At 35.1% G+C, this 24,911-nt stretch overlaps 1 protein-coding gene across 2 annotated transcripts in view; it reads right to left on the bottom strand.

Annotated features, from left to right (window-relative positions):
- The window catches only part of DNAH7 (dynein axonemal heavy chain 7), a 121,640-nt gene that overhangs the window by 74,254 nt on the left and 22,475 nt on the right, over positions 1-24,911 (bottom strand). Inside the window, exons 16-27 of one of the 2 annotated variants that reach the window (XM_068948272.1) lie at positions 24,081-24,227; positions 22,784-23,469; positions 19,873-20,059; positions 14,644-14,837; positions 13,395-13,593; positions 10,492-10,632; positions 5,525-5,737; positions 4,523-4,632; positions 3,871-4,039; positions 2,410-2,512; positions 2,181-2,308; positions 413-625 (exon numbers count right to left, since the gene is read on the bottom strand). In XM_068948272.1, coding sequence (XP_068804373.1) covers positions 413-625; positions 2,181-2,308; positions 2,410-2,512; positions 3,871-4,039; positions 4,523-4,632; positions 5,525-5,737; positions 10,492-10,632; positions 13,395-13,593; positions 14,644-14,837; positions 19,873-20,059; positions 22,784-23,469; positions 24,081-24,227 — 2,490 coding nt within the window. Of the gene's footprint in view, positions 1-412; positions 626-2,180; positions 2,309-2,409; positions 2,513-3,870; positions 4,040-4,522; positions 4,633-5,524; positions 5,738-10,491; positions 10,633-13,394; positions 13,594-14,643; positions 14,838-19,872; positions 20,060-22,783; positions 23,470-24,080; positions 24,228-24,911 lie in introns of those variants that run through there. The other variant, XM_068948273.1, reaches the window with a different exon arrangement.

Raw genomic sequence — 24,911 nt, 5'->3', positions numbered from 1 at the left:
TTATTAGAATGTGTTTACACACTAAGAGGGCAAAGACATCTGAAACCGTTAAGAAAAAGATAGCAAAGAAGTGGTCAACATGTCAAACACAACCAACAAGAATGTGCGTTTAAATAGAATTTTTGGTAGACACATAACTGGCCAGCCATTCAGAGACAAGCAGTGTGGGGAATGACCTAATAGCTTCATTTCTTCTTGGGTTTTCCTCAGCTCATGCCTCAGAACATACCCTTCTCATTTTCAGAGTTTCCTAGGTCTGCTCTGCTTACCTGATGCAGATCAATGGAACTCATAAAGGTGACATTTTAAACATCTGCTTGGCATTATGTAGAACAGTGTTCCTTCTATTGTGAGAGAGATGTGTTACTGAGAAAGTTACTGGATGGCAAAGAAAATTCAAGAAATCATTTACCTTTAGGTTACCAGCTGCGGTAAGTACTGACTTCACAGCTCTCATTCCATAATCATAATGGTGCTGAGAGGACAACTGCTCTGAACATAGACGATACGTAGCGACAATTTTTACAGAGAGAGGTCGAGCAGTAACAAAACCACAAGAATACAAAACTATCTCTGCAATCATGGCATAATCAGGAACCATCATAGCCACAGTTCTAAAGAGAGCCTATTAGACACATATATGAAAAACCACATTAGCAAAAAATTCTAGCACATTTTTCTACAATTACATAAAAGACTAAAATTTTTCATTATTTCATTAATACTGGGATGACCAATTAAACTGAACTATCATTATGACCATGATTATACTACAACGTATTTTACAGTTTTCCATAAAAATTTAAAAATATTTAATTTTTCTTAGTGACTATTCATGGTAGTAGGTCTTATTTATTCAAGATTAAGAACAAAAACACATAAAACACCACAAACTTTAGAATGAATAGAGGAGTCCCATAAAACTACCATAAATCAGTTTTGCAGCAGCTGCTGTCAGACTCCTCCTATTACAGTTGTTTAACTGCAGCCTATATTTCCATTTTTACCAACAAACTTACCATTGTTCTACCAAATTGGCAGTCAAAACTTTTCAAACAGACAAAACTTTTGCTGCTTTTAAAATTCTTCCAGGAAGTTCTTCTCATTATTCTTTCCTCTATACATGGATTATTTTTGTATATTGCATTCACACTCTGTGCCAGTGAGTGAACTTCACGAACAGTTTTGAGAAAGACTGTGTATTATCTACATGCTTTTATTAATTTATTAATACATTTGCTCCGATTTCCTTATCTTGCTATGGGCATAGGAGGAACGTATTTAAGAGGTAAAAATGGATGTAGGATACACTTTTGTAACAGTCTCACTGGGAGCTAAAAAGCAAGGTAGAAGTGGTCTAGGAGATGAGATGAATACTGACACATTGCTCTGTTTCCATAACAACTGTCCTCATGCTGCAATAATCTTATTTGTGAAACCTTAAGCAAAAGGAAAATTATGTGTCATCCACTAAAACAACTCTATTTTCTAGTTAATACCAAAAAAAGGAGTAATGCTCAATCAATGTCAATAGCAAAACTTGCTCTGACATTAGTGTGATCAGAATTTCTCACTTGGTTCCCATCGTCAGTGGATGACTGCTTATATGCAAAGGAAGAGAATGCTTTTTATGCATTGGAATCAAACTTATTCAAAAATAATGAACAGCACAAAAAATTCTGCTACTCAATAGTAGACTTAAACAGGACAGAAATCTCCTACACTTTGTTTGCTCCCTTCAGATCAAACCAAATTTTTCAGAAAGACACAGACGTTAATCAAAAAACTAGAATTTTTATCAAATGTTAAGATATTGTTCACAGCTTGAATTCTACAAAAGTATATTTTAATTTTTGAACTTTCAAGAGGCTGACCAAGAAATACATAAAGCTTTTTTAATGTTTTCTTCTCCTTTCCTGACAGATTATTAAATCTTTAATCGAACAACCACTTCTTGACGTTGATTTTTTTAAAAATTTATTAGCTTATCCCTATTTTTTAGCTTAATTATTCTTTTTAATTTCTTGTTGTGAGAGGTGTCACCAAAAACTGTTTTGAGAAATTGACGGTTAATGGTACTAAACATTCTTACTAACTTCTATATTTGACAAGAAAGTAATTTCTTTTTTAACTCTCTGTATTAGCTACTGAAGGTAATAAAATGACAAGTGTTATAATACCTTAAGATTATCAGGAAGCTCTGAACGCCCAGCATAACCAGGATTCATGGTAATGAAGACAGCACATGTGGGGTTCAGTTTCAGTTCAGTTCCTTCAAACACTATTAAGTCAGAACCTGAATTAATGCCTAGGGATGAATAAAAACTAAAGTCATTCTTGGGGATTTTTTGTTGTGTCTTTATTCTTTTCCATATTTAAGAGAAAGACAAGATTAAAATAGCAGGTTACCTCTTTGGATAGTAAGAATCTGCTGAGCAACCACAGAGAGTACTTCCAAATCAATCCTGTTGAATTCGTCAAAGCAAGCCCATGCCCCACAAGACAACAAGCCCTAGAAGAGACAAACATATGACTAGTTTATAGATGACTACTTACTTTGGACAAACCAATGCTGAATGAAACAACTCTGTAATGAGAAAAAGATTTCACGTACAAGCAGAGGACTTATAATCATGATCAAGGGCACTAACTTCTAATCAAACTCTAGACAGAAATACTCCCAAAAAGTATTATAGAATTTTTAAATTTTGCTTGTCCAAAAGAAAAAAAAAAAAATCAGGACAAGAAACCTGTACAGATTTATCCAAAATACTATTTCTTCTGTCATATGCAAACTGTCTATCTAATACACACATTTTGCATGTTTTACCCTTACAGTTAGTATTTTACAACTGGACAAGGTAGAAGATTTCACCTCTAAATATGACTGCAAAAAAAAAAAATCTTCTTTTGCCTCTGTACTGACAGACAGTGACACAATGACAGAAGGCAATGCAAGGAATACTGCAGGTCTAAAATTAACCATTTAGATTTATGATATGAATAAAAATGACTGGTTTTTTTAGAAGGTATTATAGCATGTTTGATACTCGACTATAACTGAAGACTGCTTTCTCTTTTCCTACAATTCTAGTTAATTTTTAGATCTTTTCTGAGGTATGCACTGCAAATGCTACTGTACTGTCTCTGCAGCACAGGTAGTCTTCAGACAGTACTTTCTGCTTTGTTAACATTTAATTCCAAAATTCACATTTAAGTCACAGAGTTTTGCTTTTGTCATTTTAAATAAACACTCAATTTAGTTTATGTTGGTTAACTTTTGTCATGTTGAATTTTGAAGGCATAGCACATGATTCCAATGCCACCTCCGACTCAGAAGGGAAGGGTATTGCCAGCAAGGAAAGCGTACCTGCTCTATTTTTGTTATCATTCCAGTCCAAAACAGGACACTAGACTGTAAGAAATATACAGTCATTCAGAATAGGTGTTCATAATACAGAGCTGCCTAAGCTAGGAGCTTAAACTTTGTGCAATGCTTAGATTTTCAGGCTGATATTAAAATGAATATGCTAGATTTGCATAACATAGCTACTCTTACTAGCTTATTTAGTTTAGATTAAACCTCAACTCCCCTAAATTTCCAATCACTTGATAAAAAGTATTCATTTAGACAGCATCTATGTTGTCTATTTGAAACAAATAAAATTATGGTATATTCCATTTTTAAAGCACAGAAAAACAATTTTGATATCTGGGCTGCATTCTTAATTACATCGAGAGCTGTCTGCACAATACTAGCATTATGCAGTGGCCTGGAAGTAGGCAAAGCTACATTTACTATACCTTAAGATCACTTAATTACAGAGCTTTACTATAATAGAGAATATGGCCCTCAAGATTTATTCAAACCTTAAAAAATTTTCCTAATGCAATGTAATCCAATCCATCAGAACAATTGAAAACCACACACTGCTTAGCTACAGCCTTTGCTAAATCTTTAGTAGTTTCTGTTTTTCCAGTTCCCGCAGGACCTTCAGGGGCACCTCCAAGATGTAGGTGAAGCGCACCAAATAGGGTTCTGAAAATAAAAGAATAGGGGGAAAAAAAAGAAAAATCAAATTGTACCATTTCTTGTGCCATTTTTCCAGCCACTCTAGCTTTTACTAAAAATTTCTAAAAATTGCTGTTTTATGTCTGCATTTTCCTCTAACAGTACCGTTTACTTACTCCTGCCAACTGTCTAAAAATTTATACCAACATATAAAGCTTCCTAGAAGCGCAAAATAGATCGTAGCTCGCCGTCCACTTCCTAAATTTCGTTCCACTTGTAATTTACATCACCAATTAGAGTGTCTCAAAAGATCTATTTTATCACAATTTTAAATTAAGATACTGATGCAGGTCCAATTCTAACCTACCAAAAAAAAGTATCCTATTCTAATTACGCTTATTAGAACAACAAAATCAGAATTTTACGAGTGACCTACTCTCAGAACTAATATAATACCTCAACTAAATAAATTAATGCTAATATAGCACATTTAGTAATTTGTGGTTTTACCTGTAACATCTGTCTGTAAGTGGAGTAATAACCAGTCTAGGGGTATTGCCAAGATATTCATATCCATACTTCAATCCAGCATTGATCATCTTTGTTTGTAGATGCCCTTCCTAGGGAATCAGGCATTGATTTTATAGATTAAATAAATAGGAATAAAAAAACAACTCAATAACTACTCCTCAAATTCCTAAATTTAGTGGCAGACCACTAATTGCTCTGAAACACCAGTTTCAATGTGACCCAAGTAAACAAAAAATATTGCCATTTAATGATTACTCAAGTATCTACACAACAATAAGATCAGACTTTTTTTCCATTAACTGTTATCTCAAAAAAGATCCTACCAACCATACTGCAGAGTAAAACTTTATTGTTTAGCTCCTCAGAAAGTAAGGGGCTTTCTGAAAGGTAAACAACAGAAGTAATCATGACCAACAACTGCAGTCATGGTTAATTTGGTGACTCTAATAATGGTAATACATGATTGCGATATATATATATATATTTTTTTAATTACAGGTGCAACATCTTCTTTATTACAGGAAATTTTCTCCTGATTAATGTAAATATATGGTATTTTACCACTATCCTGTAGAAACGTCATTTTGCCAAGAAGTATAACACACAAATAAAATAATATTCTCAAAAAAAAATCAGATTAAAACCTTTAACTAAAACTTATCATCACTACAGCATTCTCTATGCTGTAGAATCAGAAAAGCAAAGCTTTGAATAAACAAATTTTATCCATAAACCTCCTACAGATTCAGCAAACGCAGTGAAAGTCAGCAGTAATGGAAAAAGTAATTTTAATTAAAAATTGCTTATTTATGGTTATTGGCCATTCTAGTTTGCAATCCATAGAATGACTGGTTAGATGTATTCTCTGTTATGAGCAAAAATTCTCATATTAGTGTAACTATTCTGTGTCAGCAAGTAAGCACAAATTGAAAAGCTGTGAACAGAAATTACCTTCTAATAGGATTGAGAGGTATCACTTACCTCCCAGTAGTACCTAAGCTGACTTAACCATTCAAAGTCACTTTCATCTTTGACTTTCTTGCTTACTAGAGATGCAAGAACATCCCTAGCATGAACATCAAGCACAACAAGTGCTCCTAGAGTCACTCGATTCTGCTTAGACAGCTTTCCTCGCACCAAGGTGACAATGTCCTCAATCTGTCTATTATTCTGCTCCAGAAAATGCTCTAGTGCCTGGGAAAATGTCAAGAAGTTAGAAAGTTGCATTTCTAATCTAAGGCACTAATGTACATACTTTTTAATATTACCATCATTTCTGTGTATTAAAGTGTTCCTTCTCATTGTAACAATAATACAGTGTCCTTCACTCACTGGCATACTTCAAAAGGCTTTTTTTGTTTTCTTCTACTTTAACAGAACCCTATTTAAACACCTCTGATACATATGATACATACCTGGAAACAAAAGAGCATACACTATTTGCTTTTGAGAATACAGGAAATAGTCCTTATCTTTTTATATATTTCACATAAAGAAAATGAAAACACCGTTAAGTATTTTAAAGATCTACTTACACGTATACAGGACACTATCATGCCAAAAAAAACCTTTATGTCCGACTACAGTTATAAAAAGTAACACGTTTGTAAGTCAAAGAAGTTAACAAGGAAATGTATTTTCTTGCAATTTTTCAGCTGGTTAACTTTTGGTAATAGTTTGTGTTCAGTTAGTTTAATTGTTTCTCCCGTGTGGTAACTGATAGTTTCTTTTATACTAATAAGTCACTGGTAAACAGAAAAGATCCAGTTAAGAAAAGCACTTGGATCATGACAATATTTAGATGTGATGAAGTGCCTTACTGAACTGCAATAAAAAAAGAAGACATAGAAAAACACTTTCCGGAGTTTTCTGGCTATAAATGTGTCTTTTGTGCTCAAAAGAAGACTCTTTTAGGAAGCAGTATCTACTAGAAGTCCACACTAAGCCTGAATGTTCTCAACATCTACAAAAAAAAGGTATAACTGGTTCAAACACTATTCTGTTACTGCTCTTCTGCAGAACCCAAAAATTAAATGCTGAGGTGAAACAGGATAAACTACACAATGTATGCATGAAAACACATGAAGGATTTTAGTTACACCAGTACAAAAGTACTAGGACTCTAGTACATGGGAGTACGTCCTTCAAGAGCCTGCCCACCTGCACTCTAGCGCAGGTAACTGATCTGACTTAAGGAGGCAGGAACTTAGGGTCTAAGAAAATAGAGGTAACAACACAATTCTGCCAAAAAGAAGTATTCAGTTTTGGGATTCCTTAAACGAACCTGTGCTTTGAAGAAGTGCTCCAAGTGTTTATAGTAAGTAACCTTGCCCAGATTCCCTGTCACTTGACAGAATAAATGCTGATGTGAGCTGGGAATCCTAACAAGCATCCCAAGTCATGCAACAATTTAATACCTGTTTAGATAGCCTTTAGGCTTAAAATGGCAGCCCTGTCTTTCTCTCTGGAAACATCATGAATCACTCTGGAAAAACTCTGAAATGCTCAGTGCTTTGTAAATCAAAGACTACCACAGAATATAAACATACATGAAACATCACATAGCTCCCCGCTCTTCTTAGAAGAATGCTTAAGAGAATACAATTGGTGAATTATTTTAGGTAGAAATCCATAATGACTTTAGAAAAGATACTCTCTTATATGTTTGAAAGAAGTTTAAATAGGAAGGAAAAACTAATTAGGTCTGTCAGGAAATTGTGAATTTCTTCAGCAACTCTCCTTTGCCAATTTGATTGCAACGGATGAAGATGACAGAAATTACATGAAATCATGAGAGGGACCATGAAAACAGAGAGAAAAGGGAAGTCATGCTTCTTAATTAGTAGAAAAGAATATTAAACATGAGTAAATTCTGCAAATACATGGAAGACAAAAGTTCTCTCTTTTAACTGACTGACATTCCTACTCATATCCCAGACAGCATTCTGTTTTTGAACAGAAGGAACACAAATTGTGCGAGGAACACAAATTTAACTCCTCATGACTTGCTCAGTGCACAGAATTCGGAACTATCAATTTTTTGTTGACAGTTTATTTCCTGAGTCATCATTAATGCATGGAACTTCCTTTCTATCCCCTTTGGGATTCACATTTTATTGCTGAAGATTTAAGAAATAAGATCGGCCAGGTCACCAGTACAGTAGTAGAAAGTAGCAGAAATACATCAATTGTTAGCATGAAGGTAACCAAATGCATTCATTTAATGTTAAGACAATTACACATCTAAGAGAAAAAAAATCAATTCAGTAGACTTCCAGGGATAAGTTAAAATAGGAGAGTAACTCCTGTACGAAATTGTATTATCAGGTAAGAAAGGTCTCAATCACACAGCTTCTCTTCTTCATATCTATTGGCAAGTCACAAACAGGGAAATACAGAACAGCATATAGAGGAATTCAAATTATATTAGAATAAGACAGAAAAGAAAGGAAGTAAATAATTACGTGGGTATTAACTTAGTAGTACGTTCACACCAAAGCATGTTTCTAAAGAGGAAAGGATTTGATTTGTTTGCAGAAAAACTTGTCTAAGCCGGTTTTAGTTTTTTCTCTCTGACCTCAGATATTCTGGCATTGGTAACCTTCACAGGATTATTATGATTTGCATTTCTTGAAGCCCTCTCTCCTCTCAGCTAGTTATTTCCCAGCCATTAAGTTTGGATAACCATCTGTTCAGAATGACCTATTTTTATTTATGAGTATAATAAAGGAAATGCAGAGTTTAAAAGCAAGTCAGCTGCTACAGTGTTGCATCAAAAACCAAAATCCTAAATACCTCACTCCAGTCAGAATTAAAAAACCACTTGCTCATCCTTAGTAAACATGTAAGGACCTGAGATCTCAGTGGAGGCACAGAGAATGCCCTCAGTTCCTATATCAATAATATTCTTTGGTAGTATTCTTCTGACCATATGACTATTTCACTGAGAGTGTACTTGGTCCACAAGACAAAGTTCTCAAAATTTATGAAATGCCTTTGTTTTTATACAATATCTTAATTTATTATTAGGTTTTAATGAGAAATGTGGACCTTTTATTTACGAACAACAGTTATCTGTTGGAAAAAAATGAACTCAAAATGTTTGCCAAGGAGCATGCGTGTGTATACAAGTGCATGTATGTGTGAACACATATTTGATGAGTTACTTAAACAATATTGGCATCTTGTCCTGGAAAATCTTGAAGAGTTGTTTGCTTGCTTGTTTGTTTGTTTGTTTGTGTTTTTAATGACTTTTGTTAGTGTGCACTGAGCGTACTGCCTTTGCTGTTAAGATGGTAAGATGGTGTTTATCTTGTCCAAGATAAAGCTGTTACTTCATGGAGAATGCAGTCCTTGTGGGCTCTGATGTGGTCACTGATTGTCTGCAATGTTTCTTATGTTTTAATATGAAAGAGAGGAATGCTAGAGAGATATTTGAAGCTTGTCAGCCTGGGTGTTCTTCTTCCTAATGAGGGTTTGAGGCACATCAGCAGAAGATGAAAATCCCCTTCCATTGCTTCACTAAATATAAGCCCTTTTACACAGCAGAATGAAGATCCTTGAACTGAAGCCACACAGGCAAAATTCCCACTGCAACAGAATTTGAGTAAAAGCCTCACAGGAAAAACACTTTCCCAGCTGCAGAGAAGGTTTGGTGCAGACTAGTCTGAGAGCTGTTATCTAGGCTTAAAATTCTGTAACAAACATTTCCCCAAAGCCAAAGAGTTTAACTCTTACTTAATTTTCTCCATTTATTCACTAACAACATTAACTGCAGCCTCATTAAAACAATGGTGCCTTTCATTTTCTTGGACAACTGAGGACAATACGTGGAATATGTGAAAGCATATTTCTTTCCTTAGGGAACAGGGGATTGCCCTTATTACTGGGCAGGGGAAAAAAATGTTTTCAAATCTTTTTCAACTCTTTCAGCCTGTTGCAAGATTTACTCCTCGTACCAGCCAGATACTATCCTTTTTTTTCTTTAGCTCTCTCTTCGAAGACACTCAGAAGCTTCTTTTCTACGTATGTCAGAAGTGCAGCTGCTCAAAACACCCATTATTACTAGGAGTTATTGCTCCTGTAAGCTACCTGTGAATGGGTAGCAACTGTTATAATGCCTATTCCATACATGGATCACAGATTAGGTTTAACTTTGTCTCAGCTATATCTGAACAGGGAGAATTCAAAAACACAATGCTGTAGAAGTTCTTCCAGTGGATACCATCTCATTGCAAAAAATTGGAACCAAAAGAAGATAAAGTAACATGAAGTATCATAAAGACATAACTTTATGTAAAACTGCAAAAAACTTGATGACTCTTTCTGTCCAAACATCTAGTTGCCTTATCTGATGATGCACATCCAGTAAAATTTTGGAACACCTCCAAAAACAACAAGCATGCAAGAAACATTAAGCCTTAGCGATACAAGAAAAGTTTTACAAAACACATACCCTAAACCTTAAATTCAATGTATTAAGTGCCTTTCTTCCCACTAGTAGAGCTAGTAGATCGTAAGTCCTGTACCCATTCTGCATGTATATTCGTTATATGACAAGCATCAGGATGGCACTATCTTCTGCACTAGTCCTAGCCCATCTTTATAAAAAGCACTAAAGATTAATGAAGGTAAGTTGGACTTCTGAATCAGAGACAGACAAGCAATGCCAATTCACACTACCTGATTATGCCACTGGGCTGCTTACACAGAAACACCTACTATCCACATTCAGCTACTCTGACATAGCGCTGAAGCATGATTGCCTACAGCTAAAAGGAAGTATTAACTTCAAAGTCCTCAGGAAGCAGATAGTCAGATACTCAAAAGATTATCTATTACATTGAACAGCTATCCAAAAGGGAAATAACCAAAGGCCTGACATACCATTACATGATACCAATTTTACATAGTTTAAATTATTATTATGCTTTTCAGAATGTTCTTACCGTTTGGCCACTTTTAATAGACATCTGTACCTGCATTGTCCAGAAAGTTTGGGATACACAAAGAACTGTTTGTCCAGGCCACTCTCTTACCCAACTAACACGTGGAGTTTTGGGATAAGCTTCAATTGCATCCCCAATGACCTAGACAGGAGAAAAGCATACTATAATTACACATGAAAACAGATAACGTTCATCTCTAGAATTAATTTAGGTTAGGCTTCAGTCCTGGGAATCAAAGACTGATCAGAGTCAAAATTCACACTCAAATTTAGTTCTGTAGTACTGAAATCTTACAAGCAAATGTCTCAAAGCTCAAAATAAAAAGTCATAATGTGAACTGACTGATTACAAAAAAATTCTGAAAACTAATTTCGCAGCATATTCTAATACGATTCTTGCCATCAGAAATTTCAAATTTTCTAGCCTCAACTAAAATGAAATTAAAAAACAAGTACACATTTAGTTGGAAGTAATATCCAAAATTCATAGGACTTTTTTTCATCTACTCATTCTATCAAAATCTCAGAGCTTTTAACTTTGCAGATATTATTTACACTTGTATCTAACCTTATTTGCTAATAATGGAATGATGAACCTGGACTCAAGGGTAACCCCAATGAAATAAAAACCTGCAACGCAGTTTACACCATTACAACCTTTCCACACAAACAGAATTTATTATCAATTCTTTAATAAATTTATATGCTTCCTCAGATAGCTAATGTAAATTACGTGAATGAAAATCTGCCATTTGTTTTGCAGTTCCAAGCCTCTCTGTAATTAAGAAAATCTATACACATAATGGCATCAATAAAAAAGATACATCCATGACTAAAAATCGGACTGTATCAACATTAAAGCTACGAAAATTTTATTTGTTTCAGAGCTTTATAACAGTACTGCAGTCAAGGGTAAATGCAAACAAACAGTGCTTACTCATTTCTTATTTATGCAGCACCATTTGCCCTTGTCTTATATGCACCAAATAGATAAGGTTATTAAATTTCTCATGTACTGCTGTGCCATTATCGCAATTATACTGTTGCACTCTAAGCCTTTAGTAGGGAAAGTATGTGCACCTTTAATTACCTCACCTGGCATTGAAAAGGACTAGAAAATAATAGTAGAAATGGTTAAATAGATGACAGACTGAAACCTAGAACAATGCAATCTGAAAAAAGAATTAAGAGTCTTGATCAAATCAGTCATACTCAAGAGGGACATTAAAAACCTGGAAATTCTTTCAATTTAATCTTGTCCGTTAATAAAAGAATCACAGGAGAACCAATGAAGGTAAGAACTGGTGTTTTTAGAATTAATGAAGGAAATTCCTCTTCATACAGATACCAGTTAGCACAGGGAAAGACAAGCAGCACACATAGCAACCAGATACATAACTATATAAAATAAGTTGCATAATTCACTGAACAAATGCATCAGTAAAAGTGTAAGCAACCAAAAAAATCATAAGAACTGTATTTCAGAACTTAAGGACATATATCAAATGCCATGAATATTGAAAACCACTCACAATAGCACAATGATTCAATGCTTCCATTCCAAAGAACAGTTCTCTGATTTTCTCTAGACCACCTGGAACTATATTCTCATAAGATCAAAATCACCATCACCTTATAAATGAAAAACTCATTCAGAGGTCCATTTGTTCAGTAACATAGAAACATTAATCTGTTTAGATATCTTGACTGCTGGTCCAGTTCCTTACTTACAAGATATTCCATCCTGCCTCTTTATTACGCGAGAGACAAAGACAACAGAATGGCACTATTTAATCAAAATTTGAATATGATTGATACAATTTTAAATTTTTGCATGTCTCTCAATAATAATTCTCATCACACTTTCAACAGTAAGAAAAAGTCATATTCACTAACTAGGCTCAAGCATGTAAGTATTAAGCACAACTGAGAAACATAAAAACCTTAAACTAATATGAAATAGCTTCATCCAGTGTGGATTGTATCTTTTTGCCTTTTAAAAAGATACAAATAAATTAGAGAAAATGAAAACTCTTGAGAACTGAGAAGGTTTCTGTCTAAAACATCAGTGCATCAGTCCGTCTTGGACTCATTCCATGGAGAAAGATTCTGCTCTCCATTGACTACAAAGGCAGTATAAAGCCCTAATTTAGGCACTCATACACCCAATAACTAATGCAAATATATACAATAACAGCAGTGTCTGACTGATGAAAAAGCTTCAAGTGCTCTGCTCTACTTTTTTCTATAGTCTTTCCTACATATCAAGTATAGAAAAATCTCTGGCAAAAGAATCCTTGGCACAAGTGTTTTTGACCCTACTATTTAGTTTCACAGAATTTTAAAGGTACTGTATTCAAGTAATTGACATCAGAATTGAAATAAAGGTCTAACCTTTATAAATCCATCATTTTAATGTTTCATGCTATGTGCAAAGAATAAAAAGTAAATCCGGTATATGTGAAAGCATACTAAAGGAAACAACACTGAATGACATTTGCTTAGGAAAGGAATACATATCCCCACTTAGAATTGGGGATAAGAGATATCAAATACAAAATATCTAATCTATTGACACTTTAGAGTGCTAGGTATAATCACTGATCAAAGCCAAACCAAAATGTTTTTTTAGGGAATTTTCTGCCTCCATGTTATGCATAAATGCTTCAGTTCAACAGACTTTTTAATACTTGCTTAACTTTAAGCATAGGTTTTCACAGGCTTAAAATGTTAAGTCTTCCCACGTCAGGACCAAAAATAGTTGGTTTTATGTTGGATATAACAGACAACGCAATCTCTGCAGTGAAGTATTTTGTTTCTTTAACATCTATACATCAATCATCTACTGATTGTTTTTGTCATGCTTCAGTGCAAACAGCAAAATAAGAGATTAGACCATATTACCTTGTGGATAGAATTCAGCATAGCTGCCTCCAGTTCAACCAGCCATTTTTCAACTTGACCTCTAGCTTTAGATGTTGAGATTGTCTCTGTGAGTTCCACAACCTCTCCTTCACTACTTTTAATGTGTGTAATATCTAATACATCAGTAAACTCCACTCTTGCAATTCCTTCAAAACACTTTTTCAGGTGAGGTTGTACTCTAGAAAACAAAACAGCATCTGACAAGGTTTTCTTGCCAATACTACAAAGGAAGATCTAAACGTTTTTATTTTAATTTACTTCTGAAGAACTTATTTAAAAGATTATTTTTAGTTCGTTTAAAAAAAAAAAAAATTAACCTCAGCAATAATTCTTGTGTACTACTCCTGCAAGATGCCTACCACTTTATTTTTTGAAGACCAATTTAAACATGTAAAATATTACTTACGGTCTCTGTAATGTATAAACTAGTAAAGTTTAAACATCCTTTGTTCAACTGCTAATCTACCCACAGTATATTAAATTCCCCTATTTATGCCTTCCCAACAAACCATAGTAAACTTTAAGGAATTTGAGTAAAGCATCCAAGTATAACCTTAACAACATTTCTTGAAAATAAAAAAAAAAAAACCTTTGAGGTTTTTTTCCTCACAAGATCTCTTGCCCTATTCATTGCACTGTATGAACATTTCTCTGTGACTGAGACAGCCATTTTATTATTCATTTTCAGTCTTATTCTTGCATGACCCTGCACTGCATTAACTGCACACACTCAGATCTGCATACCAAACCCCAATTCTTCTGCTCATGGTAAAGGGCTATCCTGCTTAACAAGCCTGCTTCTGCAGAAATCTTCACAGAGTTAATTCTGCTCATTGGAAGAAAAACATTTGTAGCCTAACCTTGAATGAGGCTGATAGGCAGAATTCCAGAAAAAGTTAAAACACCGAAAAAAAAATCTGAAATACTTTTACTATGACTGCACCTAAAGACAAAACAAAACAAAAACAAAAACAAACAAAAAACAAACACAACTCCAGTCAACAGTATACAGATCCTAGGGGTTTACTAGTTTAGAAAACTAAGCTAAATTTAATTACCCATATTAAAAACTACTCTGCATTCACCTTTCATAAAATCTAATCTGGTACATACTTTATACCATCACTGTCTGTGAGTAAAAAGAGAGTTCTGGGCTTAGAGAAGCAGTGTGACAAGCCTGTTTGCATGCACCATGAGCCAGAAATACATCTATCAAATATTACTGTACCGAGTAGGATCTTTGGTCTCCGAAAGAATCTCAAGGAGTTCATCATTAGATAAAAAAAAGAATCTGGGGAAAAACAGGCGCTTCTTCTCTAGGTATTCATTAAGTCCCTTGAGAATTAGCTCCAGAAATTCATTGCACTTCCTCAGTTTTTCCAACATCTTGTCTATTGTTACTACTGTCAGCACGTGTTTGTCCTGAAAAATAAATTATTTTAGATAAAAAATGTTAAAGCCTTCCTAAGCAATTCACCACAAGGCACTGCAGGAGAACGCTTGAGCCAAATTAATTTTTATTTCAAATTCTGCTTTACTCAAAGCATTTCCAGGGTACAACTTACAAATCTTCTTCATTGCCTGCCTTCACTGGAAAAGTGGAAATTTTTCAAACATCTACTATTATTTTTGAAAATAATTTTCAAACACAGGATCAATTCATCAAGTGACATAACTCCTATCATTCTGTTGGAGCAATATCAATTAATACTGGCTATGCAATTGAACTATATAATTACTCAAAATGCACAATCAAAACCATTTTATGGATTTTAAAAAGTGTATAATTATGACAACAAGACACCCATTTTAAGTGGTAATCAATTGTCAGAGATCAATGTATAAAAATGATCTTTCCTTCTATAAAAAATATGTAAATATATACACAAGATTAGGAGTTCTGAGACAGGAAAGTTGCATATAGGCAACACTGATACCGTCTATAAAACTTCAATACTAAACTTGACTAGTCATGTGACCTAAAAAGGGGCATTCATCTGATCCTAATGTTTAATAACTAAATACATATTTAAAAAATTTTGCTAGCAAAACATGAAAAGTTAGACTTGATATCAAAGCAAAACAAACTATATTTTTATTTCTTTTTACAACAGCACCTGAATAACACCCGTCAAGATATACTAGTGGATAAACTTAGGTTTATTTTATTTATACACTGTGTAGATGACAAAATATCTATTTTATTATTATTTATTTACAAATTAACCTCTTAAATGAAACGAATGTAAATGTTTAGAAAAGCTACTGCATTAAAAGAAAGGCATCTGAATTAATACAATTACAAAGAGAGGTTCGGCAAAAGAGCTAAAAGTTGCCAAGCTTCTTGAAAGAAATACACAGTTGTCTGCACATCAAGTTCTAGCATTTAATAGGCCTTATGACCAATTTATACCATAATCATCATTACCTTTTTTAATCTTGCTCACCAAGTACGGGTTTTTGAGAGTAAAATGAGAGATACGTTGAAAAGTAGGAAATTCTGCAGATTTATTACTGAGGACATCAAACCAAGCAAATGTTTTTATTCAGTTCCAGTGTGGGCTTGGGTTCATCTGTGACTGAGTTTACTGTAGTTTAGTTCTAGTTCAGACCCATGCCAGTATATTAACTGAGTTGTTAACTCTGAACTGGTTCAAATTCCCTGAGGCTGGAATACATAACGTCCTCAAACGATAAAGACCTGGCAGGGCAGTGGGCAGTGACTAACCCCATTCTCCAGAACATGCTGCCACAGCTTCTCTTTCAGCACCTAAATCAGACCAAACTGCATTGGCCAGGAATTTGAGTGGGGCCAGAACAGTGACAAGAGACGGAAACAGGCGCTCACTGGAAAAGCTACTCATCCCTTACAGCCCCTCTGCCCTGCCCAGTGAGTCTACACCTGTAAACACACAGTGCAAGCAGACATAACACATATCCAGCATTAAAGAAAAAAGACACAGGTAAGCGTATGTCTCAACGATGAGAAACACCAAAGAGATTGCTGGGGAGAATTTCAGACTAGTCTGTCTACTGAGGCCTTGTAACAGTTGACAGCAACAACAAAGAATTCTCCAGCAATGTCAGAGCAGAAAGTCCCACTCTGAAAAGTCCCAGACAGGGTTTGCAGAACAGCACAGCATAGTATCACAGGGCAGAAGCACTGATGACTCATGCTGCAAGAGACAGATGTCTCTGCAAGAGAGAGAGGTTAAACTGCTGTGCAGAGCCCAAAAGATGCAAAGGGCATCTGTGAGAAACAGACCCCTCACAGGACGACCACGTAGGTCTGACCCAGTGACCTGACCTCTGTTCAGCTCTAGTTCAGAGAATTCAGTATTAAATTCCAAATGCAGGTTCAGTTCAAAAACTCATAACACACTGAAATGATTTACAACGTGCGTTCAGCTTTGGTTCAGTTCCCTGCTCATAACATACAGAAGTGTATGCTTATCTAATTGATCTTCACTGGGGCACACCTAACACTATAATTATAGTGTTCTTTTGTAGATAAAGTACATTTACCTTCTGTTACTTGCCTCTTGAATCATACCAAACCAGAACAAATTGACTTAAATAACTGCTTACATTTTTCATCTCTATAGAGATAATTAAGCTGTCAACATGCAAATATAGTTAGCAACTGGTTTTATAAAACAGTTTCTAATACACAAACAAGCACCTAACTATACACTGTCAAGAGTTTTTGCTCCCTTTCTTAGCATGCTGATCATCAACAAAGAGCCTAAGTGCAACTGATGGAGCAATTCAAAACTGTGTTGGCAATTTTATAAATGTTTCTGGCTTATGTTTTTTCTTTCATACGAGAAAGAGCTAAGCAAGAAAAAATAAGATTTTCTATTTCAGCACAGATTTCCTATTTATAGCTCTGCCAAGACATGGACTAAAAGGGTAAGCCACCATTTTTAGTCCTTCGAAACATCAGTGTCACTTATTTTACCCATTAGAGAAAAAAACTGTATCAGGAAAATAGTGCGAATCAAGTGTATGACAAAAACGTAGAATAACCTGTCAGAAGATCATCATTAATTCTAGTTTCCATATATCATTTTTAACATCTCACAGGCTGCAGTTTTGGATTTTTTCCTGGATTTAATCTTTACTTTCTTCCCCACAGAAATATAAGTGCATTCTAGATTTTTTTTAAATTAAAAGTAGAAATTAAATCACAAAGTAATTTAATCCTCATTAATGTGCATTGCTTAAATTAGATATTTAAAATAAATAATATATGATTATTCAAATTTGTGGTAAAAAGCAAAGCAAACAGAGGAAGCATTTTGATTCCTCCTACAGCAATTCTGTAATACAATGGCATATAAACGCAGAAAAGCATGAACAGATTCAAGTTAGTATTGCGATTTCAGAAAGACCGTTCATATTGATTGGGGAAAAACATTCTTGTAAACCATAAAATTCAGACACTGAGTTTATAAAAGAAGAGTGCCACCTTCTGGAAAATAAATCGTAGTCATTTAGCCAAAATAAATTTTAGATTGTAGTATTCTATACTGTTCTGGTATTTACACTTTCCTGTACCGCCAAAAGATGGCTCTGTTTTCTGCAGGTGATTAGATATACCACATTCAAGAATAATTCCTATTTGATTAGACCAAAAATCTGAATTAGAAGATTTAATTAAAACAGATCACTGAGCAGATATAGTTTTCAGAAATATAATATTCAAAAAAATTCTCAAGTTCTTGTCCGTTCTTTTTTACCTGGTCCTTCCACAAGGAGACTACCATTAATCTCACATTAGCTTAATGGGATACATTTCTGATTTTCTTCTAAATAAATAAAAATAAAATTATTTTTAAGAGATGAAACAGAACTGCTTGGGAATGAAGTAAATGCTTCCTTTTATATATTAAACATCTTTTGAACTCATATTAAGAACATATCTGCAACCTAAAAAGAGCTCAGATCAAAAGCTTTCGACTGAGTGACTATGTCAGCATTTCTCCTAACGACATAATGGATCTCAAAGTTCTGTAAAGACATGAGACAGATGAAAACAACACTTCCCATTTTCTCCTTCAAACAACGACCTTATGTCCCCATATAGAATACAGTGGACCTCACGAATCTTCATGAGTCTAGGGAATAGTTTAGTAAGCCCAGTTAAAAAACAAAACAAAACAAAACGGCCTGCTAGGAAAGTCCTTGACATTAGGGAAATTACTCAGAATGAATGCAGTTCTCTCTAATCATTACTGGAATTACCTAAAGGGATTAAGAGAGTTACTAGGTAACTGGCTCTGTCCCTGAGGAACAGGGTGTGCAGAATATTCATTCAGCCCATCGATCAGATGACTGCTGAAGTGACGGCCGTGCCAGTTTCAGATGTTACGTCTTCCCCAAGTAGTACCACCTCTTTGCTAGAAGCCGCTGCCTTCTCAGCTAACTCAGCAGAACAGATTGTATGGGTGTTCTTCATCCAGGAAGGCTGGCAAATGCAATCAATCTAACCAAGACTAGAAAAAGTCTAAATACTGAAGCAAAGAGTCTCACAATCTCATCACAGTCTCATCAATCGATCCTAAGTGGTAAGTTCCAGAGAGAATCAAATACCAAGCAGACCTGTGAGACAGTAAGATCTTGAACTGCCAGACGTGATTGTGTCCAACAGCTGCTTTATGTACTGATCTATAGTAGATCAGAATAGCGTTCATGAAGCACGTTAAAGATCTACAGTTTAAAGTTACAGTTACCTCTACCATTGAATATGTAAATAAATAGCTTTTTTCAAAAAAGGAACAACTAACGTAAAATTTCTTTCATTCATCTATGAATCCCATGCAAGTTGACCCATAGTGCCAGAATCACCTTCGCTATGTTACTTTGGTTTGCATGCTGCTTAATTTTACACACCAGCACCGCACATGGACTATGAGAAGAGACTGAAAGAGCTTGGCTTGTTTAGCTTGGTGCAGAGGAAGTTAACGGTAGAATCTAACTGCAGCCAGCAACTACTTGAAGGGCAGTTACAAAAATAACAATAAGTGTTTTCTCATTAGTGACAGAGGGGCAAGAGGCACCAGCCTTTGCTTAGGAGGTTCAGCTTGGACATCAGGAATCCAGTGAAGCCCTGGAGCAGTGAAGTCCAGTGAAGTCTCTGGAGGTAACCTCCAAGGAATTTCTGTCCTTGGAGGTTTTCAAAAATTGGCTAAACAAAGCCCTCGTTGACCTAATCTAGTGTTGGCAATAGTTCTGCTTTGAGCAGGAAATTGGACTATCTGAACTCCAGAGCTCCCTCCTAGCTCCCTCCCTCCAACACTCCTACAATTCTATGTGAAACAGTTCTGCAAAGTACTTTTTAAAGAATCTAAGAAAGAGAGCCATGACAAAACATAAAACATAACTATGTTGTCAGAAACAAATTTCTGGTACCTACTACAAATCCTTTCCATGTGCTTAAGACAGTGGTACTTACCTGCAAAACTGATTTCATTAAGTCTTTCCATGTTTTATCCACAGTAGTGAATCGTCTACGTTCCTCAGGCATCTGAGCCATGATGTCAGGAGAACTGAAAATTGGCTCCAAATAAAGCCAAGTAGCCTGAACTTTCAGCCATTCATCCAGGATCTCCTGTACCAACATCAGCTTTCCTTCCCATTCCCTATAAAATAGCATTAGTTCAAACGCATGACTTGATGCTTCCAGTAAAACATTTCTCTCAGACTGCTGAGTTCTTTTTGGAAAGCTACATCTCCAACAGCAAGAGCAGAGATCACAGAGATCACAGAATGGTTTAGGTTGGAAGGGACCTCTGGAGATCATCTAGTCCAACCTCCCTGCTCAAGCAGGGTCCTCTAGAGCATAGGACCCATAGATGTATCATCCCAAACAACAGGGAGCAGATTAATCAAAATCCAAGGGAAATAATGACCAGTCTAGACTAACTGACAAGTGTTTTCATCTAAAGTACGTTGACTACTAAAACGCCTTCACTACTGGCCTGAAAGAGCAACAGGTATAAGTTTTAAGCAGAATTCATATTCAGCATAATATCATATTCATCTAATCTGATTTCCTTAATAACAAAGTCCACAGTCATTTCTATAACTAGATCGTCAGTTTGTGTTTGAACTACATTTTTTGCAAATTGACTGCAGGATCTCATAGGCTGGGTTAATCTAATAAACAGACTAACAGTATCAGTGAATACAAGTAGCACACACTTTAGCATGTCGTAATATCTGTGCACAGATTTACTTCTGTTGACTAGCATACACTAAAGCCCAGGTTACAATATCTAGTTGTTTGCTCAGTAAGAAAGGTCGAGAGACCAAAGTAACTACCAGGAAAGTAGCCTCAACTATCAAGCCAAAAACATGTAGACATTCCCCCCAGAAGACGTTCAGTCTTAATTGAAAGACTTCAGGTAACAGAACATTTGCCATATTCCTTAGTATAGTCCCATGGTTAATGTCAATCACTTTTTAAAGCGTCACATCTTATTTTTGACTTCAAATTGCAAATGTGGTTGTTGCACACACTCATCTGATAGTTTAGAGAGTCCTTCAATATTATTGTACACCAGTGCGAATTCACAATATTATGATTCAATGCCTACTCAGCTATTCCTTTGGATCGCCAAAAATTCAACATCCTTTAGTTTAATACTTTTTCTGAATGTCCTCAATTTTTCAGCATCCTTTTAAAAGTATTAACACCATCATTTGATACAACATTTCACTATCTCACCAACACCACAGACAGATATATTATCAGTTCTCTGATTTCCGTAGTATTCCTAATTCGCCAACATAAGCAATTTGCAAAAAATTAATATAAAAATATAATGCTATTTGCAGTCCTGTAACAGTTATATACAATTTTCCTCCATGTATAAAAACACTCAGTATCATGTTCCGCAACTCTCATATCACAGGGTAGTGAAGATGGAAATACTATAAAAAGTACATGCTGCTAAAATATAGATTGCATAAAAGAATTACAGCAATAATTTTCTTAAAAAGACATCCAAACACGGGCTGCACTCTGTTCTGTCAAGTGACGTGTGAAAACATACCTACCTTCTTCCATTATTTATCTGGCACAGATTCTAAGCAACAAACAACTTTGCTTGGGTGTACCCTCTCCTCTACCTGAGGTCCTTCTTTCATCTTTTAGGTGATAGAGGTACACAGCCTCTGGTGATTTTGCTTCTACCAAGAGGTAGAGAAAAAATGCAGTTTTCCAAAGGGAAAGTTAGCTGAATGAGTTAATTTGCTTATACAAAAAATACACAAAAAAGGAAACAATGAATTTGGAATTATTTCTGAGAGCATGCTTCGCTGGGTTATTGACAAAGCAAACATAGTGTAATCACCTAGATCTCAAGAATCTAAAGCCTATCTTGTACAAAGATATATGGTGATAATTTCGTCCGAGCCTTCTGGTGACTAATAGCATTTGTAATAATAGTACAGTTTACTCTTTTATAGGTATAATTAAAATTTAACAGGCCAAAACTACCTTTTTACTTTAATAAGGAAGGGAATATCATTTAATAATACAGCAGTAATTAGAGATTATGGTATATATGTGCATATATATATGCAAGTATGCACTGCTATTTATTGAATACGTGGCTGAAATGGGAGATTATATTTTTTCATGTCAATAGCAGTTTTGATGTACTCAGTGTAGCTAGATAACTATATCCAAAGTTTAGCTGAAAGATTTTCATGTTCTTCCCCAATATGACTATATTTAGAGGATTTAAGAAGCAAGTAACCTATTTATTGAGGAAACGACAAAATCAAATTAACACCTATGCTCAAAGATGAAAGTATACAATTTTTAACATGTTAACGCTAGGTTTTGGAACCTAATTTTCTGCATCAGAAAAAAAAAAAAAATCTTTCCTCACTTCCCTGGAATTTGTCTTGTTTTCATTTTCTTCACCTCCCTTATAAAAAGCCTAATATTTCTAAGCATTGAAGAGCTAAAAAAAATGCTGTAGCTTTATAATTTAGGTAGAAAATTTAATCTCTATGCTGTTAGTTCACAATCTTTCCTTCAATACCTCAAATATACACCAAAACAAAGGTAATGTTATGATGCTCGTGGTACCTTCAGTTGCAGGGCACATTTTAAAAACGTTTACCAACCTCTCAAGAGCATTAGTACTTCCTCTATCTTTAATTAAAGATAAAAAACAGATTTTCAGAATTAAGTAGTGCTTATCTGACATAGACAAAAGCCTGAAACCTTTAAAATGAAATTAATTCACTGCTTAAGCAAACCATTTGAAGGCTCTACATCTTAGAGTAAGCAGAAAAATTCATTCCTTATTTAGTAACGTCACTGGTGACTTATGAGGAAGAGAAATTACCTTATTCTCTTTTCATGATGCTTAATGAATGGAGATCCTCTCATAGTCTGAGTTTTGACAATGTGGTCATCCAACATCATCTGAATATCATCTACAGATGATAAAATATGGGTTCCTGTTTCTCTATAGGCAAGAACGGAGAATTCTATTTGATCCCATTCAGAAATCATTTTCATTAAAGCTTTTTCAAGTGAATGTTCCTTGCTGGCTGTTTCACTGATGGTCTCAAACTTTTCTAAGAATGGTTCAAGATGCAAATTAATATATGACAAGACATTTGAGTCTTCAGAAGGAGCGAGCGGGAAACCAGCAATTTTGGACATCTCTTCCCAGTGCCTTTCTTGCAAACCAGGATTGCAAATCACCTGGATTAGAGGAATGTGGTTTTTGAATTCTTCTACTTTTGTTTTAATCTTTGTTGCTATTGATAATGCATTTGGAGAATTATGGAAGACTTTTTCTAGTTTATACAGCCCACGCCAGTAGTTTCCTACATCTGTCTCTACTTCGTCTGGATTCACTTTCGTAAATACTCCTTCTGTCCAGTTTTTGTGTTTTCTGTTGAATTCAACAGTCATATCATAGAGACGAAGATACGGAGCAAGAGTATCCTGGATCTTTTTACGCTGAGGGTAGTGAGATACTGGCCATCCAAAGGCCTCTTCTTCTGCATTAAACTGATCAATCTGTTGAGACATAGGTGAGGTGTGAAATACAAAGCGGTCCATGATATGAAGTCCTTGCCACAGGGATTAGGGAGGCTTTCCAGTGACTTCAACAGGCTTCAAATTAAGTTTTAAGCAACTGAACCTGTCCATTAAGTAACTGCTGCCACAGAGGGCAATGGGAGCAACCCTTAACGCTCAGCATTCATGTTAGTCAATAGAGGGGCACAGCTAGAAGTTTCAATGACACCTGGACATTCCTCTATAATTTGCAATACTTCGTAGCCTATAACAAACAGGAGCCTAAAAAAAAAATATTAGGGAATGTACTTCCAAAAACATCAAAGTAAAACTTCCGTGAAAACCTACATAAGCTTCATCCACTCTTCTCCTATGCAAAGGGCTGCTGTCTTAACTCAAAACAAGTGTAACCTGTATTTATTGTGCTCAATAAATTTACTGTTGATATGGCCAATCAGGTAAAATCACTACACAGTTGAATTGGGAATTATTTTGCCACATATCAGGAACTGTATTACTAAAGTAGTTTGTTAATTTTTTATAATTCTGATAACACAGATATTAAGATTTACTATTTATATGACTGGACTAGTTTAGACTATAATCTATACCTTATCAGCAGCAAGATCCAACTTTGTATTTAATGCTTGAGCTTTCTTCAAGTACCTTTTGACTTCCTGAATGTCTCCAAATGTGTACAGTTCTTTAACTTGTTTGGAGCAACTTTCCAACTCCTCAACAAATCGCTGACAACGTACCTAATAAGCATATCATGAAAAAGAAATAATAAATGAAATTTTCTGTAAAAAGAAGTAATAATTACCCTGATTTGCCACTGAAGGACACTTAACACTTACAGAAAATTCAAAACTTCCAGTATCTTTGCACATGAAATTTTTAGTTTCTGTTCCATCCAAATTACAGAATTTGCCCTGAATCCCACTGCTACATGCAGTGACTTACTGGGCTAACTGACAGATGTGACTTTGGTTTCTTCTTTGCTATGTCAAGGGATATGGCTGGACATAGAAATTTCTGCTTTCTGTGATGGACATAGTTAGTAGGCTAATAATAGAAAGCTAAATTGAAATGCCAAGTGTAGCACAAATTAAATTAGAATAAAAAGATTAATCAAAGGACAGTTGAAGCTAAAGTTTCACAAGAGAAAGGTAATTGTTTCTCTTGTTTTAAAGCAAAACAGTTCAAGGGTGACTTTTTCCTCACGTATGGCATTCCGCAAAATCCATTTCCCATTGATCATCAGTAGTGGTCAATGTCTGAAACAGGAACAAACCGTACAAAGCAATAACGTGTCTCAAGAAAAACATAGTCTAGGCTGCACTCCAACTAAATACTAATTTTATTATTTATTTGCATTACAGTAACACTTAACAGTTCCTTTTTGGTACACACTGAACAAACATAGAAACTCCCTTTCTCAA

Source organism: Struthio camelus, chromosome 6 (genome assembly GCF_040807025.1).
Source record: "Struthio camelus isolate bStrCam1 chromosome 6, bStrCam1.hap1, whole genome shotgun sequence".
NCBI lineage: Eukaryota > Metazoa > Chordata > Aves > Struthioniformes > Struthionidae > Struthio > Struthio camelus.
The sequence above is the reverse complement of the archived record's forward strand: the minus strand, read 5'-3'. Positions and strand labels throughout refer to the sequence as shown.